Raw genomic sequence first — 22,898 nt, 5'->3', positions numbered from 1 at the left:
CAAGGTACTTTATGTTATTAGTGGCTATTGTGAAGGGTGTTGTTTCCCTAATTTCTTTCTCGGCCCTTTTGTCTTTGGTATACAGGAGGGCTTCTGATTTTTTTGAGTTGATTTTGTATCCAGCCACTTTGCTGAAGGTGTTTATCAGCTGAAGGAGTTCTCTGGTTGAATTTTTGGGGTCACTCATGTATACTATCATATCATCTGCGAATAGTGACACTTTGACCTCTTCCTTTCCAATTTGTATCCCCTTGATCTCCTTTAGTTGTCTTATTGCTCTGGCTAAGACTTCAAGTACTATGTTGAAGAGATATGGAGAGAGTGGGCAGCCTTGTCTCGTCCCTGATTTCAGTGGGATTGATTTAAGTTTCTCTCCATTGAGTTTGATGTTGGCTGTAGGCTTGCTGTATATTGCCTTTACTATGTTTAAGTAAGTGCCTTGTATCCCTGATCTCTCCAATACTTTAAACATGAATGGGTGTTGGACTTTGTCAAATGCTTTTTCGGCATCCAAGGAGATAATCATGTGGTTTTTCTCCTTCAGTTTGTTTATGTGGTGGATTACATTGATGGATTTCCGTATGTTGAACCACCCTTGCATGCCTGGGATGAAGCCTACTTGGTCATGGTGGATGATATCTTTGATGTGTTCTTGGATTCAGTTTGCAAGTATTTTATTAAGTATTTTTGCATCAATATTCATAAGAGAGATAGGTCTGAAGTTCTCTTTTTTTGTTGGGTCTTTGTGTGGTTTGGGTATCAAGGTAACTGTCGCTTCATAGAATGAGTTTGGTAATGTTCCTTCTGTTTCTATTTTGTGGAATAGTTTGAGGAGAATTGGTATCAGCACTTCTTTGAAGGTCTTGTAGAATTCTGCACTGAAACCATCAGGCCCAGGGCTTTTTTTGGAGGGGAGGCTGTTAATGACTGCTTCAATTTCCTTGGGGGATATAGGGCTATTCAGTCTTTCTATCTGATCTTGACTTAATGTTGGTAGATGGAATCTATCTAGAAAATTATCCATTTCGTTTAAATTTTCAAATTTTGTGGCATATAGGCTTTTGTAGTATGACCTAATGATTGTTTGGATTTCTTCAGTGTCTGTAGTTATGTCCCCCTTTTCATTTCTGATTTTGCTGATTTGGATAGATTCTCTCTGCTTTTTAGTTAGCTTGGCTAAGGGTTTGTCTATCTTGTTGATTTTCTCAAAGAACCAGCTTTTTGTTTCATTGATTCTTTGAATAGTTTTATTTGTTTCCAATTGATTGATTTCAGCCCTGAGTTTGATTATTTCCAGCCTTCTGCTCCTCTTGGGTGTATCTGCTTCTTTTTTTTCTAGGGTTTTCAGTTGGGCCATTAAGTTACTTGTATGTGATGTTATAAATTTTTTCTTGAAGGCACTTAGTGCTATAAATTTTCCTCTGAGCACTGCTTTCAATGTGTCCCATAAATTTGGGTATGTTGTGCCTTCATTTTCATTGAATTCTAGGAAGTCTTTAATTTCTTTCTTTATTTCTTCCTTAACACAGCTGTCATTGAGTAACAAGTTGTTCAGTTTCCATGTGCGTGTCGGCTTTTTGTTGTTTCCATTGTTGTTGATGTCCAGCTTTAGTCCATGGTGGTCCGATAGAATACAAGGTATTATCTCAATTTTTTTATATCTGTTGAGGCTTGCTTTGTGACCAACTATATGGTCTATTTTGGAGAAGGTTCCATGAGGTGCAGAAAAGAAGGTATACTCTTTTGAGTTTGGGTGGAAAGATCTGTAGACGTCTATTAGGTCCATTTGATTTAGGGACTCTGTAAGTGCTTTTATTTCCCTATTTCGTTTCTGTCTAGTTGATCTGTCCCTTGGTGAGAGTGGGGTGTTGAAGTCACCCACTATTAGGGTATTGCCATCAATGTGTGGTTTAAGCTTTAATAATGTTTCATTTATGAATGTGGGTGCTCTTGTATTTGGGGCATAGATGTTTAGAATTGTGATGTCTTCTTGGTGAATTTTTCCTTTGATGAAAATGTAGTGCCCCTCTGTCTTTTTTTATTAGTTTCTATTTTATTAGATATTAGGATAGCCACTCCTGCTTGTTTTTTGTGTCCATTTGCTTGAAAAACTGTTTTCCAGCCTTTTACTCTGAGGTAGTGTTTATGTTTGTTGCTTAGGTGTGTTTCTTGGATGCAGCAGAATGTTGGTTCCTGTTTCCGCACCCATTCTGTTAGTCTGTGTCTTTTTATTGGAGAGTTGAGTCCATTGATGTTGATAGATAATAATGACCATTGAATGCTATTTCCTATTATTGTGGAGTTGGCGATGTTACTGTGAATCATTGCTTGTTTGCTTTTGACTTTTGTTGGAAATTATCTTTAACCTATGTTTTCTTGGGTATATTTGTTTTCATTGGATTGGAATTTTCCTTCTAGTATCTTCTGTAGGGATGGGTTGCTGTTCAAATATTGCTTAAATTTAGTTTTGTCGTGGAATATTTTATTTTCTCCATCTATGCTGATTGAAAGCTTTGCTGGGTAAAGTAGTCTAGGTTGGCACCTGTGGTCCCTTAGAGCCCGCATGATCTCTCCCCAGGCTCTTCTGGCTTTCATAGTTTCTGATGAGAAGTCCGGTGTGATTCTGATAGGTTTGCCTTTATATGTTACTTGGCCTTTTTCCCTTGCCACTTTTAGTATCTTTTCTTTGTTCTGTAGATTAAGTGTTTTGACTATGATGTGGCGTGAGGAGTTTCTTCTCTGGTCTAGTCTATTTGGTGTTCTGTAGGCCTCTTGTATGTTTGTGGACATCTCTTTCTTTAGGTTGGGAAATTTTTCTTCTATGATTTTCTTGAAAATATTTTCTGGACCTTGTAACCTGGACTCCTCTTCTTCTTCAATTCCTATTATTCTTATATTTTGCCTTTTCATGGCATCCTTGATTTCTTGGATGGTTTGTGTTTGGGATTTTTTCTTATTTTATTTTTGCTTTGAGAGAAGTATTAATTTCTGTGAGGGTATCTTCAGCACCCGAGATTCTCTCTTCCATCTCTTGAATTCTATTAGTGATGCTTACATTTGAGATTCCTTCTCTTTTCTCTAAGTTCTTCAGTTCCAGGGTTTTCTCAGTTTGTGTTTTCTTTATTGATTCTAATTCTGTTTTCATGTCTTGCAACATTTCCTTCATCTGTTTGAGTGTGGATTCCTGTGTCTCTAAGATGGACTCTATTTTTTTGTTTGTTTCCTCTCTTAGTGCCTCTGCTTCTGCCTCCAGTTGTTTGGCTATATTTGCATGTGTTTCTTTAAGAGCTTCTTCGTTCACCTCGTTTGTCTTTGTTTCTATTTGGGAGGCCAAATCGTTAAGGAATTTTTTTGTATCCTCTTTAACTGTTTGAATCTCTGTGACTATTTCTCTGAGAGATTTTTTGGTTTCCTCTTTATGTGCCTCAAATAACTGGATAATCATAGCTTTAAAATCATTTTCTTTTTCTGTTTCTGCTGAGTTGGAGTGTCCAATAATTTTGGGGGTTGCCGGTGAAGATATCATGCCGGTGAAGCCATGATATCTTGATTTGCATTGGTTGTGTTCTTTCGCCGACCTCTGGCCATTTGGTTATCTGTCGTGTTCACTGTCTGTTCCTGGATTCTGCAGGTCAGACTGGTTTTTGTCTGGTATCTGGAGAATTCTTCAGGAGAATGAAGGTCTACTGAGGTCTAGTGGTTTCAGTGTGTGCGTTGGTTATTCAGCTATACCACCTGTAGAAGGAAAGTTCGCAAGCGCAGAAGGGCAAATGCGGGGTGGCGTGTGTTTGAGCATGTGCTTGTGGGTGTGTCCTAAGGGACAGTGTTTGGTGAATGAAGAGGCCTTCAGTGTGTGAGAGGGGTGCTTTGCAGGCACTGAAGTTGTTGCAGGCGCTAAGGGATTGCAAGCGCTGTTGAATAATGCGTGCGCGTATTGATTTTACCTGTCTGCTGGTCTTTGGTGTCTATTCAGCTGGTTTTCTGCCACTGAGGGGTTGGATGGCCCATACAGTCACTGGCTGGGCCGCCCTGTGTAGTCCGTGCTGCCACTTGCAGGCTTGGGATCTTGGAAGGGTTGTACTGTGGGTCTGAGTCTCTGCGGCTAGCACTGTATTGGGCGTGTGCTCTGGCGGGATGGAGTTTCAGCGGTGCGTGCACTCCTGCAGAGCCGGGTGGTGGTGGTAGTGGGGAGTGTGTTCTGCGGGTCAAGAGCTAGGAGAGAGGGCTCTAGGTCGGGTGTGTTCTCCTCTGAGTGGTGGCGTTCAGCAGGCCGTTACTGCTGTCCGCTGCTGCTGCTGCGGGGTCTGGAGCCCTGCCTCCCTGCCTCCGCCCATCTTGGGTCCCAGGCACTGAGATTTGCGGCTTTGGTATCCAGGAAGAATTGTATTGTGGATCTGAGTCTCTGTGGTTAGGGCTCAGTGGTTGGAGCTCTGTGATTGGGCCTGCGCTCCTTCTGTGAGGATGTTTCTGGGGTTATTGTGCTCTGGCCGCTTGGGGCGTGAGCTCCACTACACTTCCTGCTGCGGTCTAAGCCACGTGATCAAGTCAGCAGGATGGGGAAGGGGACGATCCTCGGGACCGGAGGGCCCCAAGTGGGACGTGTCCCAGGAGGGGGCGGGTGTTCAACGGGTGGTTACAGCAGACCGCTGTATGGGGCCCGGAGCACTGTCTCTGCTGCTTTGATCTCCTGGATGTGAGTTTTGTGCTCAGCTGCCTGGTGCTGTGTGCGGGTTTCCCTGCGGAAGGCCCGGACAAGGGAAGCGCCCTATTTCCTTCCCGGAGAAGTCCGCGCCAGATCTAAATCTACTAGCACTCCACACTTCTGTGGTGGCCCTTTTCCTTTAGAAAGCCCCACAGTCCAAATTCTAGTTTTGATTGACTCTCCACTCACCAATTACGGAGATTCATGTCTTCTGCCTCTCCAAAACGGTGTGCTCTGCTTGCCGCCATCTTGGAGTCCTCCCCAAAGAAAATCTTAATAGACTCTTTATATTCCAGTCAAATCACTTGACTGATTGTGTGATTTCCAAATGAAAGACTCCCAAGAGCCTATCTAGACGGGGAGACCCCGCTTCCCAAGGAACAGCGAGACCAGCCTTCGGATGCAAGCCGCAAGAGGTTTATTTTGATACACGGGTACCCGGGGCGACCAAGCCTATCGGAGGACTTGCGCGCCTCTCGGTTGGGGTGACGGGTTTTTATAGGGCTCGGGAGCAGGAGGCGCAGTTACAGAAGCGAGAAGCAGTTACAGGGTTCTGATTGGGTGGTTTGAACAAAGCCGTAGTTAAGTCACATACCCAGAACAGGGAAGGCGGGAAGGCAGATTGTGAGCCGAGTCACGTACCCACCCGGAACCAGGAAGGCGGGAAAGAATGCAGCGAGGTAGCTCTCCCCTCAGGGAACTTACTGCTATACCGTGCCTACTCTACATAGTGTTAACAATCGCTGCTTATCTTTTGGTCTCTCACAAAGTGTCCTGATAATAACAAGTTGGCTGTGTCCACAGATCCCACAATCTGCTGGCCTTACTGGATGTCAACATGCAGAAAAATGCACTTAGATCCATATTTATTACACTGCACAAAACTAAAGTCTAATTGGATCAAAGACTTCCACATAAAACCAGACACATTAAAAATCTGTTAGAAGAAAAAGTGGATGATCTTTTTTATTTCTATTTGCCTGTAAATTTCATGATGTCATGGTTTTTAATAGTTGAATAGTCTTCCACTGTGTAAATGTACCACAGATTCTTTATCCATTCTTTGGTTGAGGGATATCTGTATTGTTTCCACATTCTGGCTATGGCAAATAAAGGTGCTATGAATGTAATTGAGCAAGTGTCCTTGTTGTATGGTAAAGCATCTTTTTTGGTATATGCCCTGTGGTATGTCTGGGTCTTGAGTAGAGCTAATCCCAACTTCTAAGAAAGCACCAGACTGATTTCCAAATTTGTTGTACAAGTTTGCACTCCCAGCAGCAATGAAGGAGTTTCCCCATTTCTCCATTTCTCCTTGCCAGCATCACTGTCACTTGAGTTTTTTGATCTTAGCCATTTTGTTGGGTGTAAGATGGAATCTCAGGGTCCTTTTGATTTGCATTTTCCTGATGACTAGGATGTTGAGCATTTCTTTTTCTTTTTTTTTACACTTGCTGCTTTATTGCTATTATTAGATTTATTTATTATTTATACAGTACTCTTCCTGCATGTGTGCCTACACACCAGAAGAGGGAACTGGATCTCATTATAGATGGTTATGAGCCGCCATGTGGTTGCTGTGAATTGAACTCAGGACCTCTGGAAGAAGAGCCAGTGCTCTTAACCTCTGAGCCACCTCTCCAGTCCTTGTGACAAGTCTTAACAAAGATCATCTCACAAGTTATAAACCTCCAGGAGGCAAGTTCTATCTCTGGCTGCAAATTCCTTTACAGAATGAGTCCAGGACTTCAGCTTTTCCTTCTAACCACAAGAGATTCCTGGAGAAAATTTAATGTCTTTGAGTCCACTGTTTCAGTAGTTTTAGAGATCATTACAAAAGCTTGTATTTTGTAGGATACTTCAGGTGCCTCTGTGGAAGTTTTCAATAATCTTGTGGAGTCTGTGCATCTTTGTCATCCATGGAAAGTACCATCTATCAGATTTTTTAAATTTTTTATTTTTATTAATTACAGTTTATTCACTTTGTATCCCCATGTAGCTTCCTCCCTCCTCCTCTCCCAATCCCACTCTCTCTCCTGCTTCTCCACACATGCCCCTCCCCCAGTCCACTGATAGGGGAGGTCTTCCTCTCCTTCCTTCTGATCCTAGCCTATTAGGTCTCATCAACAGTGGCTGCATTGTCTCTGTGGCCTGGTAAGGTTGCTCCCCCCTCAGGGAGAGGGGTGATCAAAGGGCAGGCTAGCATTCCTTTAAGTGCTTCTGTGCCATGGAAGACCCCTCTGTTGAAAATTCTCTGTTTAGCTCTGCACCCCATTTTTTATTTATTTATTTTATTTTTCTTTATTAATTACACTTTACTCACTTTGCATCCCCCCCCGTGGTTCCCTCCCTCCTCCCATCCCAATCCCTCCCTTCCTCCACCCTCTGCATGCATGCCCCTCCCCAAGTCCACTGATAGGGGAGGACTTCTTTTCCTTCCTTCTGATCCTAGTCAATTAGGTCTCATCAGGACTGGCTGTGTTGTCCTCTTCTGTGGCCTGGTAATGCTGCTTCCCCCTCAGAGGGAGGTAATTAAAGAGCAGGCCAATCAGTTCATGTCAGAGACAGTCCCTGTTCCTATCACAATGGAACCCACTTGGATACTGAACTGCCATGGGCTACATCTGTGCAGGGGTCTTAGGTTATCTCCATGCATAGTCCTTGGTTGGAATAGCAGTCTCAGGAAAGACCTCTGTGCTCAGACTTTTTGGTTCTGTTGCTCTGCTTGTGGAGTTCTTGTCCTCTCCAGATCTTACTGTTTTCCACTTCTTTCCTAAGATTCCCTGCACTCTGCCCAAAGGTTGCCCATAAGTCTCAGTATCTACATTGATAGTCTGCAGGGAAGAGCTTTTCAGAGTTCCTCTGTGTCAGGCTCCTGACTTGTTCCCTCTTTTCTCCTTCTTCTGATGCCCAGCCTCTTTGCCTTTCTGGATAGGAATTGAACATTTTAGCAAGAGTCCTCCCTCTTGATTAGTTTCTTTAGGTGTACAGATTTTAGTAGGTTTATCCTATATTATATGTCTATATGAGTGAGTATATACCATGTGCATCCCTCTGCTTCTGGGATCAGGATGATTACTCAGGACGATCTTTTCCAGAGCCCACCATTTACCTGCAAATTTCATGATTTCCTTGTTTTTTATTGCTGAGTAATATTACATTGTGTAGATATACCACAATTTGTGCATCCATTCCTCCACTGAGGGGCATCTGAGCTGTTTCCAGGTTCTGGCTATTACAAATAAGGCTGCTACAAACATGGTTGAGCAAATGTCCTTATTGTGTACTTGAGAATCTTTTGGATATATGCCTAGGGGTGGTATAGCTGGATCTTGAGGAAGCGCTATTCCTAATTGTCTGAGAAAGCACCAGATTGCTTTCCAGAGTGGTTATACAAGTTTACATTCCCACCAGAAGTGGAGGAAGGTTCCCCTTTCTCCACAACCTCTCCAGCATGTGTTGTCTCTTGAGTTTTTGGTCTTAGCCATTCTGATGGGTAGAAGGTGAAATCTTAGGGTTGTTTTGATTTGCATTTCCTTGATGGCTAATGAGGTTGTGAGCATTTCTTTAAGTGTTTCTTTGCCATTCGATATTCCTCTGCAGAGAATTCTCTGTTTAACTCTGTACCCCATTTTTTAATTAGATTACTTGATTTTTTTGCTGTTTAACTTCTTTAGTTCTTTATATCTACTGGATATTAGCCCTCTCTCAGATATATGGTTGGTGAAGATCTTTTCCCAATCTGTAGACTGTCATTTTGTTCTGAGGACAGTATCCTTTGCTTTACAGAAGCTTTTCAGTTTCATGAGGTCCCATTTATTGATTGTTGCTCTTAGAGCCTGTGCTGTTCTATTCAGGAAGTTGTCTCCTGTGCCAATGAGTTCAAGAATATTCCCCACTTTTTCTTCTAAGTGGTTTAGTGTGTCTAGTTTTATGTTGAGGTCTTTGATCCAATTGGACTTTAGTTTTGTGCAGGGTGATAAGTATGGATCTATTTGCATTTTTCTATATGTAGACTTCCAGTTAGACCAGCACCATTTGTTGAAGATGCTGTCTTTTTTTCCATTGAATGGATTTGGCATCTTTGTCAAAAATCAGGTGTCCATAAATGTGTGGATTTATTTTCAGGGTCTTCTATTCGATTCCATTGATCCACCAGTCTGTTTCTTTGCAAGTACCATGCAGTTTTTAGTATTGTTGCTCTATAGTACAGCTTGAGATCAGGGATGGTGATACCTCCTGAAGATCTTTTACTGTAGAGAATTGTTTTAGCAATTCTGGTTACTTGTTCCATATGAAGTTGAGAATTTTCCTTTCAAGGTCTGTAAAGAATTGTGTCGGTAATTTGATAGGAATTGCATTGAATCTGTAGATTGCTTTTGGTAAGATGGCCATTTTTACTATGTTAATCTTGCCAAGCCATGAGCATGGGAGATCTTTCCATCTTCTGATATCTGCTTTTAATTCTTTCTTCAAAGACTGGTAATTTTTTTCATACAAGTCTTTGACTTGCTTGGTTAGGTTCACACCAAGGGACTTTATGTCTTTTGTGGCTATTGTGAAGGGTGTTGTTTCCCTAATTTCTTTCTCGGCCCTTTTGTCCTTTGTTTTTTTTTTTTTGTTTTTTTTTTTTCATTTTCTGTTGTTTTTATCACATTTCTCTAAAATAGATACATCTGTGAGGAAATATTTGGCCAAAAACAACACAATTCAACTTAACATATGAGGTTGTGATGCTAATGAAACATTTTTTTCAGTAGCTGGCCCTCTTACCATCCATTTCCAGTTCATGCAAGGTCACTCAACCAAACATTAGATTGAGAACTTTCAAATATTTTACATCTAAACAGCAATCAAAATAAATATATCATATGAATACCTGCTATTGAAATACAAGGGAAGACAGATGCTATTTTAAAATCAGGTTACATGATTATAAACATGTAACAAGTTGGGCAATTTGGAAAAGAACAGATATCTTTTTAAATATTTAAAAGTTAGGGAATTTTTTTTTCTTTTTTTTTTTTCAATGCAGTTTATTCAGGAACCTTGAACAATCCTCGGACCCTGGGGAAAGCCAGCCCACAGCTTAAATAGCCTCTGGGTAGCCAACCCAGGCGTGCCACGGGGGCAATGCAGATAGGTCCACATACATGGAAGCAAGCCAGATCCTCAGCCTTAGCCAAATGTGGAATTGTTCGTGATAGAGAGCACTCACCATCGGGAAGGTGGAAGGCGGAAACCAGCTCCATCTTTAAGGCATAGCATTCCGCAGCTCTCTACAGTTCCCCCTTTTTGTTTTAGACGCATCAGGCAAGAGTAGAGGTCTGATCTCTGATATTAGAAATAAATTGGGACTTTGTACTGATGTTCATTTAGGTGTCATCCACCCAAAGAGCATCAGACACGACCGATACCTTTTTCTTAGAGGCGGGACCTGGGGCATCAACCCACATGCAATCAGACATGCTCTTCTCTGGGTCGAAAGCTGCTGACCCTGAGTGCAGTGCTTAGCCTCACATCCTGAGCGTATCATTTTAGCTTTTTATGGTATCCAACCATGCTTGGGGAGAATGTCCTGCTTCAATGGCTGTAAAGGCCTGAATGATCATGGCTGCATCACACTGTTGTGAGACTCTAATCTTGCATATATACCACAGGCAAACCAAGGAGACCAACACCACAAGGCCTGCTAACGCTCCCATGCCCGCCCATTCCTTCAGATGATTCATGGCTGCAGCAATCCATGTTGATAATCCTGTGGCTAGTCCTGCGTCCACTCTGGTAGAATTTACTGTGACAATGGCCACTCTCAGCTGCTCCATCGTAGTATCTAATTCTCCAGTCCAATTACCTAAAATATAGCTCGACAATTGTTTAGACAGATTTGCAGCACAGGAAAAATTCTCATGTTGTATGCTAGTGACACAAAGTCCAGCATACTTTCATTGACAGCCAGGTTGAGCGATTTGCCATAGGGTATCAATTTGCTCCTGCAAGAGGTCAATCCTCTGATTGACCACAATCAAGCTTCCTTTTAGTTGAGCATTAATTCCTTTATGTACAACTAAGGCATGAGCTACATTGGCTAAATGATTGTTCAGGGTCTGAGCAGTCTGCCCAGTATGACTCATGGCTAATGCCCTTGTGGTAGCTCCAACAGCCGCCAATGAGATGGTAGTAACAATGGTGGCTGTAGTTCCAAGATCCCTTTTCTGTCTGAAGAGAGTCATAGCATGAGGGGCATCAATGGGCACAGGCACCCAGTGAGGCATGCAAGTAACCAGGGCATACCTAAATTCACTAGCATTCCAGCATTGGGCAAAAAAGCAAGTATCATTACCACAATTACTTGGCTCTATCTGGCTAATAATGAATAAAAATGGGGGATATAAACAAACAGGTGTGGGCTTATAGGAAATATTATGAGAAGCCTTAACCCCTCGTTGGAATATCCTGCGTCAGTTCTAGAACTAGCAGTGGTGGTGTCCGAGGTCTGAGTAGGTTCAGGAGACCATTGCCCCCAGGGGCGAGACGTGCTCCATGTAAATTGACTAACTCCATGTTTTCCTCCACTTTTGAAAGTCATTTAAGGTTCTTAAATTATTTTTTTCCCTTTTTTTTTAAATTTTTCATCAATTACACTTTATTCATTCTGCATCCCCCCATAAGCCCCTCCCTCCTGCCCTCCCAATCCCACCCTCCCTCCTCCCTCTGCTTGCATGCCACTCCCCAAGTCCACTGATAGGGGAGGTTCTCCTCTCCTTTCTGATCTGTCAGTTCACATCAAAAGTGGCTGTATTGTCCTCTACTATGGCCTGGTAAGGCTGCTCCCCCCCAGAGGGAGGTGATCAAAGAGCAGGCCAATCAGATTATGTCAGAGGCAGTCCCTCTTCCCATTACTATGTAACCCAATTGGACTCTGAACTGCCCTGGGCTATATCTGTGCAGGGGTTCTGGGTTATCTCCATGAATAGTCCTTGGTTGGAGTATGAGTCTCTGGGAAGTTCCCTGTGTTCAAATTTTCTTGTTCTGTTGCTCCTTGTGGAGACCCTGTCCTCTCCAGCTCTTACTATTTCCCAGTTCTTACCTAAAATTCCGTTCACCTGCCCAAGAGTTGCCCATCAGGCTCAGCATCTGCTTTGATAGTCTGAAGGGCAGAGGCTTTCAGAGGCCCTCTGTGGTAGGTTCCTAGGTTTTTTTCCTGTTTTCTTCTTCTTCTGATGTCCATCCTCTTTGCCTTTCCGGATGGGGATTGGACATTTTAGTTAGGGTCCTCTCTCTTGCTTAGTTTCTTTAGATGCACAGGTTTTAGTGGGTTTGTCCTATGTTGTATGTCTATATGAGTGAGTATATACCATGTGTGTCTTTTTGCTTCTGGGACAACTCACTCAGGATGATCCTTTCCAGATCCCACCATTTACCTGCGAATTTCATGATTTCCTTATTTTTCATTGCTGAGTAATATTCCATTGTGTAGATGTACCACAATTTCTGCATCCATTCTTCAGTTGAGGGGCATCTGGGTTGTTTCCAGCTTCTGGCTATTACAAATAAATCTGCTACAAACATGGTTGAGCAAATGTCCTTTTTGTGTACTTGAGCCTCTTTTGGATATATGCCTAGTAGTGGTATGGCTGGATCTTGAGGAAGTGCTATTACTAGTTGTCTGAGAAAGCGCCAGATTGATTTCCAGAGTGGTTGTACAAGTTTACATTCCCACCAGCAGTGGAGAAGGGTTCCCCTTTCTCCACAACCTCTCCAGCATGTGTTGTCACTTGAGTTTTTGATCTTGGCCATTCTCATGGGTGTAAGGTGAAATCTCAGGGTTGTTTTGATTTGCATTTCCCTAATGGCTAGTGAGGTTGAGCATTTCTTTAAGTGCTTCTCTGCCATTCGGTATTCCTCTACAGAGAATTCTCTGTTTAGCTCTGTTCCCCATTTTTTAAGTGGATTACTTGGTTTGCTGCTTTTCAGCTTCTTTAGTTCTTTATATACACTGGATATGAGTCCTCTGTCAGATAAAGGGTTGGCGAAGATTCTTTCCCAATCTGTAGGTGGTTGCTTTGTTTTGATGACGGTGTCCTTTGCTTTACAGAAGCTTTTCAGTTTCATGAGGTCCCATTTATTGACTGTTGCTCTTAGAGCCTGTGCTGTTGGTGTTCTGTTCAGGAAGTTTTCCCCTGTACCAATGAGTTCTAGGGTATTTCCCACTTTTTTTTCAAGCCGATTTAATGTGTCTGGTTTTATGTTGAGGTCTTTGATCCACTTGGACTTCAGTTTTGTGCAGGGTGACAAGTATGGATCTATTTTCATTTTTCTACATGTAGACATCCAGTTAGACCAGCACCATTTGTTGAAGATGCTATCTTTTTTCCATTGTATGGTTTTGGCGTCTTTGTCAAAGATCAGGTGTCCATAAGTGTGTAGATTTATTTCTGGGTCCTCTGTTCGATTCCATTTATCCACCATTCTGTTTCTATGCCAGTACCATGCAGTTTTTAAAACTGTTGCTCTATAGTACAACTTAAGATCAGGGATGGAGATACCTCGGGAAGATCTTTTATTGTAGAGGATTGTTTTAGCAATTCTGGGTTTCTTGTTATTCCATATGAAGTTGAGAATTTTTCTTTCCAGGTCTGTAAATAATTGTGTTGGTAATTTGATGGGCATTGCATTGAATCTGTAGATTGCTTTTGGTAAGATGGCCATTTTTACTATGTTAATCCTACCAACCATGAGCATGGGAGATCTTTCCATCTTCTCATATCTTCTTCTAATTCTTTCTTCAGAGATTTGAAATTTTTTCCATACAAGTCTTTGACTTCCTTGGTTAGGGTTACTCCGAGGTACCTTATGTCATTTGTGACTATTGTGAAGGGTGTTGTTTCCTTAATTTCTTTCTCAGCCCTTTTGTCTTTTGTATACAGGAGGGCTACTGATTTTTTTGAGTTAATTTTGTATCCTGCCACTTTGCTGAAGGTGTTTATCAGCTGTAGGAGTTCCCTGGTAGAGTTTTTGGGGTCACTCACGTATACTATCATATCATCTGCAAATAGTGATAATTTGACTTTTTCCTTTCCAATTTGTATCCCCTTGATCTCCTTCAACTGTCTTATTGCTCTAGCAAGGACTTGAGCACTATGTTGAAGAGATATGGAGAGAGTGGGCAGCCTTGTCTTGTCCCTGATTTCAGTGGGATTGCTTTAAGTTTCTCTCCGTTCAGTTTGATGTTGGCTATAGGCTTGCTATATATCACCTTTACTATGTTTAGATATGTGCCTTGTATCCCTGATCTCTCCAATACTTTGAACATGAATGGATGTTGGATTTTGTCGAAGGCTTTTTCAGCATCTAGGGAGATTATCATGTGGTTTTTTTCTTTCAGTTTGTTAATATGGTGGATCACATTGATGGATTTCTGTATATTAAACCACCCCTGCATACCTGGGATGAAGCCTACTTGGTCATAGTGGATAATATCTTTGATGTGTTCTTGGATTCTGTTTGCAAGTATTTTATTAAGTATTTTTGCATCAATGTTCATAAGGGAGATTGGCCGGAAATTCTCTTTCTTTGGTGAGTCTTTGTGAGGTTTAGGTACCAAGGTGACTGTGGCTTCATAGAATGAATTTGGTAATATTCCTTCTGTTTCTATTTTATGGAATAGTTTGAAGAGAATTGGTGTTAGCTCTTCTTTGAAGGTCTGGTAGAATTCTGTGCTGAAGCCATCTGGTCCTGGGCTTTTTTTGGATGGGAGACTTTTGATGACCGCTTCTATTTCTTTGGGGGATATAGGTCTATTTAGTTGATTTACCTGGTCCTGGTTCAGCTTTGGTAAGTCAAATCGATCAAGAAAATTGTCCATTTCATTTAGATTTTCAAATTTTGTGGCATATAGACTTTTGAAGTAAGTCCTAATGATTGTTTGGATTTCCTCAGTGTCTGTAGTTATATCTCCCTTTTCATTTCTGATTTTGTTGATTTGGGTGGTGTCTCTCTGCCTTTTAGTTAGCCTGGCTAAGGGTTTGTCGATCTTGTTGATTTTCTCAAAGAACCAGCTCTTGGTTTCATTAATTCTTTGAATTGTTTTATTTGTTTCTAATTCATTGATTTCAGCCCTGAGTTTGATTATTTCCAGCCGTCTACTCCTTCTTGGTGTGTCTGCTTCTTCTTTTTCTAGGGTTTTTAAGTGAGCCATCAGGGTGCTTGAATGAGCTGTCTCGAATTTCTTCTTGAAGGCACTTAGTGCTATGAACTTTCCTCTTAGCCCTGCTTTCATTGTGTCCCACAAGTTTGGGTATGTTCTGTCTTCATTTTCATTGATTTCTAGAAAGACTTTAATTTCTTTCTTTATTTCTTCCCTGACCCAGCTGTCATTTAGTAACAAGTTGTTCAGTTTCCATGTGTGTGTAGGCTTTTTGTTATTTCTGTTATTGTTGAGGTCCAGCTTTATTCCATGGTGATCAGACAAGATACATGGAATTATTTCAATCTTCTTGTATCTGTTGAGGCTCGCTTTGTGACCCACTATATGGTCTATTTTGGAGAAGGTTCCATGAGGTGCTGAGAAGAAGGTAAATTCTTTTGAGTTTGAGTGAAAGGTTCTGTAGATGTCTATGAGGTCCATTTGATTCATGACCTCTGTCAGGGTTATTGTTTCTTTGTTTAATTTGTTTTGTTGACCTGTCCTTTGTTGAGAGTGGGGTGTTGAAGTCTCCCACTATTAATGTGTGGGGGTCTATGTGTGGTTTAAGTTTTATTAAAGTTTCTTTTACAAATGTGGGTGCCCTTGCATTTGGGGCATAGATGTTCAGGATTGTGATATCTTCCTGGTGAAATTTTCCCTTGATGAGTATTAAGTGTCCTTCTCTATCTCTTTTGATTGATTTTGGTTGAAAATCTACTTTATTAGATGTTAGGATGGCTACTCCTGCTTGTTTCTTGGGTCCATTTGCTTGGAAAACCATGTTCCAGCCCTTTACTCTCAGGTAATGTCTATATTTGTGATTTAAGTGTGTTTCTTGTATACAACAGATTGTTGGGTCTTGTTTACACATCCATTCTGTTAGTCTGTGTCTTTTTATTGGACAATTGAGTCCATTGATGTTGAGGGAGATTAATGACCAGTGGCTATTAGAGCCTCTGATATTGATGTTGGCCATGGTAGTGTGTTTGTGTGTTTGGCTACTTTTGTTTTGCTGTAGTGAGGTTATTTATTTCCTATGATTTCTTGAAAGTTGTTAGTTTTCTTGGGTTGTATCTTTCCTTCTTGTATCTTCTGTAACGCTGGATTTGTGTGTAGGTTGAAATTTGTTTTTTGTCATTGAATATCTTGTTTTCTCTGTCTATGAGGATTGAGAGTTTTGCTGGGTACAATGGCCTAGGCTGACATCTGTGTTCTCTCAGGGTCTGCATGATATCTGTCCAGGCCCTTCTGGCTTTCATAGTTTCTGTTAAGAAGTCAGGTGTGATTCTGATCGGTTTGCCATTATATGTTACTTGGCCTTTTTCCCTTGCAGCTTTTAGTATTTTTTCTTTGTTCTGTAGACTTACTGTTTTGATTATTATGTGACGGGAGGATTTTCTTTTCTGGTCTAATTTATTAGGTGTCCTGTAGGCCTTTTGTATTCTTATAGGCTTCCCCTTTAAGTTGGGGAAATTTTCTTCTGTGATTTTGTTGAAAATATCTTCTGGGCCTTGGAGGAGGGAGTCTACTGTTTCCTCTATTCCTATTATTCTTAGGTTTTGTGTTTTTATGTTGTCTTGGATTTCTTAGATGGTTTGTGTAAGGAATTTTTTAGATTTATCATTTTCTTTGAAGGATACACCGATTTCTTCCATTGTATCTTCCATACCTGAGATTCTTTCTTCCATCTCTTGTAGTCTGTTGGTTATGCTTACCTCTGTAGTTCCTGTTTTCTTTCCTAGCTTCTCCCTCTCTGTGATTTCCTCCATTTGTGTTTTCTTTAATTCTTCCAATTCTATCTTCAGATCTTGAACCGTTTTGTTGATTTCTTTCCCCTGTCTGACTGTATTTTCCTGTTTTTCCTTCAATTCCTTCAGCTGTTTGTTTGAACATTCCTCTGTTTCTTTTATTTCTTTCAGTGACACAGACTGTTTGGTTGCATCTTCCTGTATTTCTTTATGGATGACCACAATCTGTTTTATTATATCTTCCCCCAATTCTTTACGCATTTTATTTACTTCCTCCATTTACCTCTTCATTAGCATAGATGTAAGGTCATCTTCTTGAATTTTACTTATGTTAGGGTGTCCAGGGCTACTTGCCCCTGGATAACTGGGTTCTGGGGATGCCATGTTGTTTTGCCTTTTGTTGGTTGTGCTTTTTCACTGGCCTCTACCCATCTCTCTGTCTCAGGTGTTGTCTGTTAATTTGTGGTGCCTGCTGAGTCCTGGGGCAGGGAGAATCCACTTGGCAGGGTTCTGAAGTTCTCCTCTGCTTTTTGGGTATGGTCCACTGAATAGTGGTGCTTCTCAGGAATTATCACAGTTCACTTCAGGTGTATGGACCTGTATGTTAACTGTGGTATTCAGGAAGGCTCTCCTCTCATCAGGAGAGGTCGTGGTGATGGCTGTCCTGCTGCTGGGTTTACTGCTCTGAATTTAGTGAGCAGCAGCTGTTGCTCTTAAGGTGTAATTTTTGGGTGCAGCCCTCTTGAAGGACCAGGGATTCCCACAGTTTTTTCAGTCTAGCTAGGGATAACTGATTGATCCTTGGCACAGTATCTGAGGGCTGCTGTAATGGCTCTCTGGCTTTTGTAGGTCTGAGGATGCAGCTGTGTGCCCCAGTGCCCTAGTGGTACTCAATAATGGCGGTTGAGCAAAGCCCTCCTGCTTGCAGTAGAAGGCTAGAGCCTAGAGTCTGCGTGAATCCAGAAAGTCTTTTGGTGCTGGGTGTCCTGAGCGTTAGGCCTGATGATCCGCCACTGTGGGGTTTCCTCCTGACAGGGACACCCAGTCTTTGCTTTGGGGACCGCTGTTCTGTCTGGGATGGCGAGTAGACCCCACATGCACAGACCTGCATGGCTCTGCCTTTCTGGCCTTTGGGAGCCTGGGTAATTTACTTCTGCCTAAACTGGGTAATTTTTCCCAAGACCTTTTCGAGGTGGTGGTATCGGCTGAGTGCTTTGAGATCAGATCAGCCGTTTCTCTCCCTTGGGTTTGCACCCGACAGTGAAACTCAGTCTCTGGTGCCCTGGGGCCCACAGTTCTATCTGAGGCAGCGAATCAGGCATGCAGGCAGGGCTCTGTGCTGGCACCTGGGTCCCCGGCTCTGGCTCTGGTCTGGCTCCTGGGGTGCCCGCGGAACCCGAGTCTTTTCCAGGGGATGTCTGGGTGACCTAAAGTCGCTTCCAATCATTTCCTGCTCCGTGGGGTTATCTCTCCACTGGAAATTTCAGTCTGTGATGTTGTGGTGCCCACAGTTCAGTCTGGGACAGTGACCAGAGAACACTGGAGTGTAGCTCTGGGCTGGCAACCAAGTGCCTGGTGGAACCGGGATCTCTTCCGAGGTTTAGCTGGGTGAGTTAAAGCTGATTGAATCCCCCACCGTGGGGTATCCTCTCACTTGGGAAACACAATCACTTGTGTTTTATGGCCGCAAGCTCTGACTGCTGGTCACTGTGCTGATCCTGCTGTGCTGCTGGTCAGAATGAGAGTTGTCCCAGAGCCACCATCTTGCCCCGCCCTCTGCACCCCGTTTTTTAAAATTCTATATTAATTACACTTTATTCACTTTGTATCCCCCCCATGGTTCCCTCCCTCCTCCCATCCCAATCCCTCCTTTCCTCCCCACTCTGCATGCATGCCCCTCCCCAAGTCCACTGATGGGGAGGTCTTCTTTTCCTTCCTTCTGATCCTAGTCAATTAGGTCTCATCAGGACTGGCTGTATTGTCTTCTTCTGTGGCCTGGTAATGCTGCTTCCCCCTCAGGGGGAGATAATTAAAGAGCAGGCCAATCAGTTCATGTCAGAGACAGTCCCTGTTCCTATCACAATGGAACCCACTTGGATACTGAACTGCCATGGGCTACATCTGTGCAGGGGTCTTAGGTTATCTCCATGCATGGTCCTTGGTTGGAGTATCAGTCTCAGGAAAGACCCCTGTGCTCAGACTTTTTGGTTCTGTTGCTCTCCTTGTGGAGTTCTTGTCCTCTCTAGATCTTACTGTTTTCCACTTCTTTCCTAAGATTCCCTGCACTCTGCCCAAAGATTGCCCATAAGTCTCAGCATCTGCATTGATAGTCTGCAGGGCAGAGCCTTTCAGAGGTCCTCTGTGTCACGCTCCTGATTTGTTTTAAATTGCATTATTTTGTTTGTTGGTGTTTAATATCTTGAGCTCTCTCTATATATTAGATATTAACCCTTTATCAGATATAGGATTGGTGAATATCTTTTCCAAATCTGTAGGCTGCAGTTTCATTGTATTAACAATGTCCTTTGCCTTACAGAAGCTTTTCAGTTTCAAGAGGTCACATTTATTAATGTTGATTTTAGAGTCTGAGCTGTTGGTGTTCTGTTCAGGAAGTTGTCTCCTGTGCCAATGAGTTCAAGGCTTATCCTCTCTTTCTCATCTAATAAGTTCAGTGTACCTGTTTTTATGTTTAGGTTTTTGATTCACTTCTACTTGAGTTTTGTGCAGGGTGACAAATATGGATCTATTTACAGTTTTCTACAGGTGGACATCCAGTTAGACCAGCACCATTTGTTGAAGATGATTTCTTTTTACCATTGTATGGCTTTAGCTCCTTTGTAAAAAATCAAGTGCCCATAGGTGTATTGGTTTATTTCTGTGTTTTTGATTCAATCCCATTGATCAAGTAGTCTACTTCTGTGCTAGTGCCATGTAGTTTTTCTTAATCTGTAGTATAACTTGGAGTAAAGGATGGAGATACCTCCCGAAGTTCTTTTGTTTTATAGGATAATTTTAGCTATTCTGGTTTTTGTGTTTCTCCATATGAAGCTTAGAATTGTTCTTTCAAAGTCTGTAAAGAACTGTGTTGGTATTTTGTATCCACAAGTTCTGTTAATTATGGAGTGTATCAAAAATTGAAACAATTTAATGGCATTAATATTCAAGATGTAATGGTGGTACCTTTCCTTAAAACTTTTTAACTAATACTGGCAATGTCAAAATGCTTTAGACAAATTCACACAGGAAGTTTGCAATCTTTTCTGAAAACTGTTCCTAAAATAGATACATCACAGAGTGAATATTAGCATCTAGGGTAGGTCCACTCTTGCAGAAAGCTCTTTCAGGTGACCTGTGAAGCTACTACATGCCCATCAAGATTTGAAAAGCAGTCTCTTATCCTTTATTTTAATTAACCATGCAGTTAATTTAGGCAGAAAATGAAATGGTATTTAAAAAGCCATTTTAATGTATTTATGCATGTAAAGTCTACTAACTTTTAGCTAACTATACTTGTGTGAGTACTTGGCAACTTCCAAGTTGCTGGATGTAGCTCTTCATCTCATGTCAACTACTTCTCCCTCCATTCTGGGTGGAGAGCATATACCATCAAATAAAGAGAAGCCCTGGACTCACAGCCAGAGACGACAAAGAAAGTTGTGGAAAAATATTGACAGTGATAGAATCATGACTCCTACAAAGAAGTATTTTTTTCCAGGAAGAGTCACAGTTTAAATCATGTTAATATGGGTGTAGATGAGAGAGGAGACTGCATACTTTTGTAGTGTAGTAGAGGTGCCTGGATTCCCTACAAGCCAGCACTTTCAGGTCAGAGACCTACAGTGTTGACCCTTTTAGTTGAGTCTCCTAGAAAAATTGGCATGAATGTGTCACCAGCCAAGGGCTAGTGGAAAGAGAGAGAGCGTGGGTCATGAACAGGACAGATGTTCCCCTGCATGGCCAGGAGTGCTCTCTGTATGATGGTGTCTAGACTAACCCATTAGGAGGTTGCATGATCGATGCATGACAGTGTCTAGGATAATGGAGTGAGTGCAGATCTTTGCATGTACTTTCTTATAAAAGTAGCCTTTTTTGGTTTTTTTTTCCCAAGCCCAGTTTGAGTTATTAATGTTCAGCCCAGAGCCCACACTGATATTAGATCTCCAAGTTATAGTGATGACTTGGAAAAATAAAACTTTGAGAAAGAGAAGAGGGATTGAAACACTTTTCATCACAAACTAGGCTATTTTCATTGGTTTTACAGTCTCCAGGCTTCACTTGCTTTTTCATTTCAGCTTCAAGATGAAGAAAAAGACAATGATGGCTTCCTTTGCTTTTGGAATCATTGTTTCTATTTCCTTTAAACTTTCAATAGCACAATACACTCAAGCTCCTATCTCCATTTTTCTATACGAATTGGCACAGTTTTTGTGAAATCGTTTTTGAGTGAGACTTTGGCATTGTATCCACCATCCTCATTTGAACAAAATAGGACAAAACTTAGCAGAGATGAAACTGCATTATAAAATCCATCCTCTATGAGGTGTGTCTCTGGTCCCAGATTCCGCTGTACTGAGCTCCTTTATAATTCTCACTGCAATTATGGACAGATGGATAGACAGAAACTCTCAGTGTACAAATGAGCACATAGCAAATGTGTTTTGATGCCCCAGTGGCATTTGAAATTGATTGATTTGATATTGATCTGTCCATGTTACTGTGGCCATGTCATTGCAAATGTCCTCTGACAAGGTACCCTCCCTCTCCCACATTGTAACTAACAGGAAAGGTTCTTAAATGCTGATCAAAACACAATTGACTACTTTACATTATGACCCTTTTAGTTGAGTCTCCTAGAACAATTGGCATGAATGTGTCACCAGCCAAGGTTTATTAAAGTTTATTAAGCACAAAGTTTATTAAAGTAAACTTCATGGGGACTGGAGGGATGACATGACACGGTGCTTAAAAAGCACTCACTACTCTTGCAGAGGATCTGAATGCAGTTTCCAGCACACACAATGGTTAGCCCCCAGTGGCCTGTGATTCCAGCCCCAGGGATCCAACACCCTCTTCTGGGCTTCATAGCCACTTTACCCCCTAAAACTCACATGTTCATACCCACACACAGCCTTGCACATATAATAAATTAAAAATAAATATTTTTGGAATAGTTAAATATTGTGCTGGTTCCATATTATATTTTTTAGGAACAAACATATTTATACAGCAATTAAAGGAATAGAGTCCTTAAATTTGAAAGATATTAGAGGAGGGGTATGTGTAGATTTGGAGGGAGGAAATGGAAGGGGAAAATGATGTAATTACCTTTGTTAAAAATAATAAAATGTCAGCCAGGTACGGTAGTGCACAGGGAGGCAGAGGCAGGTGGATCTCTGTGAGTTTGGGGCCAGCCTGGTCTACAAAGTGAGTCCAGGACAGCCAACCCTGTCTTGAAAAAACAAAAATAAAAAATAGATAGATAAATAGATGACTGCATTAATGAGTAAACAAATAGATAAATCATAAAATGTCATGTTTTTCTCTCCTATGAAGAATCTAGATTTAAATATAAACTTGTATTTATACATACATAGGACATGAATGTAGAACCAGATCTGTATGGGAAGAGGGAGATGAAGACGAAAGAGAAAATGCTGCTTATTTTCTTTCTTGTGAGGAACCTAGATTAAAGTATTCAGTTACACATGAAAACAGATTGTGAGATTGTGTGTGTGAGGGGGATGTATATGAAGAGGACTAGTAAGGAACAAAGGGGATGCATATGAACAATTTTTACAAGTATAGGAAAATGTGAGATTAACACCCATTATTTTATATTCTACTGAACAAAAATGAACCTCAATGAAAAAAAAAAAAAAAAACTCATTCCACATGGTGTCCTTTTCACACTGATGAGCTGCTGGGCAAATTGTTTTGTTTCCATCTGTTTCCAGCCAGGACATGTGGATCAAACCTGCGTGGGCCGAGTGGTGTCATCACCTCCCCTAACTACCCTGTGCAGTACGAAGACAATGCTCACTGTGTGTGGGTCATCACAACCACTGATCCAGACAAGGTAAGGCTTCTCCACCCACCCGGCTCTCAGCAGCCGTGTCTGGTTAGCAGACTTGCTGGGCAATGGCTGACACGGGCTAATGTCCACATATTCTCGTTCATCAAGAGAGTACAGCTAGGGCTCAGTACAGCCCCTTCTGGCAAGCCAGGAAGGCCATACCTGCCATTGAGTACCCTATGCTTCCTC

The 22,898-nt window shown here is 41.7% G+C and overlaps 1 protein-coding gene across 2 annotated transcripts in view; it reads left to right on the top strand.

Annotated features, from left to right (window-relative positions):
• The window catches only part of Csmd1 (CUB and Sushi multiple domains 1), a 1,585,983-nt gene that overhangs the window by 1,114,117 nt on the left and 448,968 nt on the right, over positions 1–22,898 (top strand). For both annotated transcript variants that reach the window (XM_060381443.1, XM_060381442.1), the window contains exon 10: positions 22,591–22,712. In XM_060381443.1, the coding sequence (XP_060237426.1) occupies positions 22,591–22,712 (122 nt within the window). The remainder of the gene's footprint in view (positions 1–22,590; positions 22,713–22,898) is intronic.

Source organism: Meriones unguiculatus, chromosome 4 (genome assembly GCF_030254825.1).
Source record: "Meriones unguiculatus strain TT.TT164.6M chromosome 4, Bangor_MerUng_6.1, whole genome shotgun sequence".
In the NCBI taxonomy this organism is placed as follows: domain Eukaryota; kingdom Metazoa; phylum Chordata; class Mammalia; order Rodentia; family Muridae; genus Meriones; species Meriones unguiculatus.
This window is presented reverse-complemented; position numbering and strand designations above follow the sequence as displayed.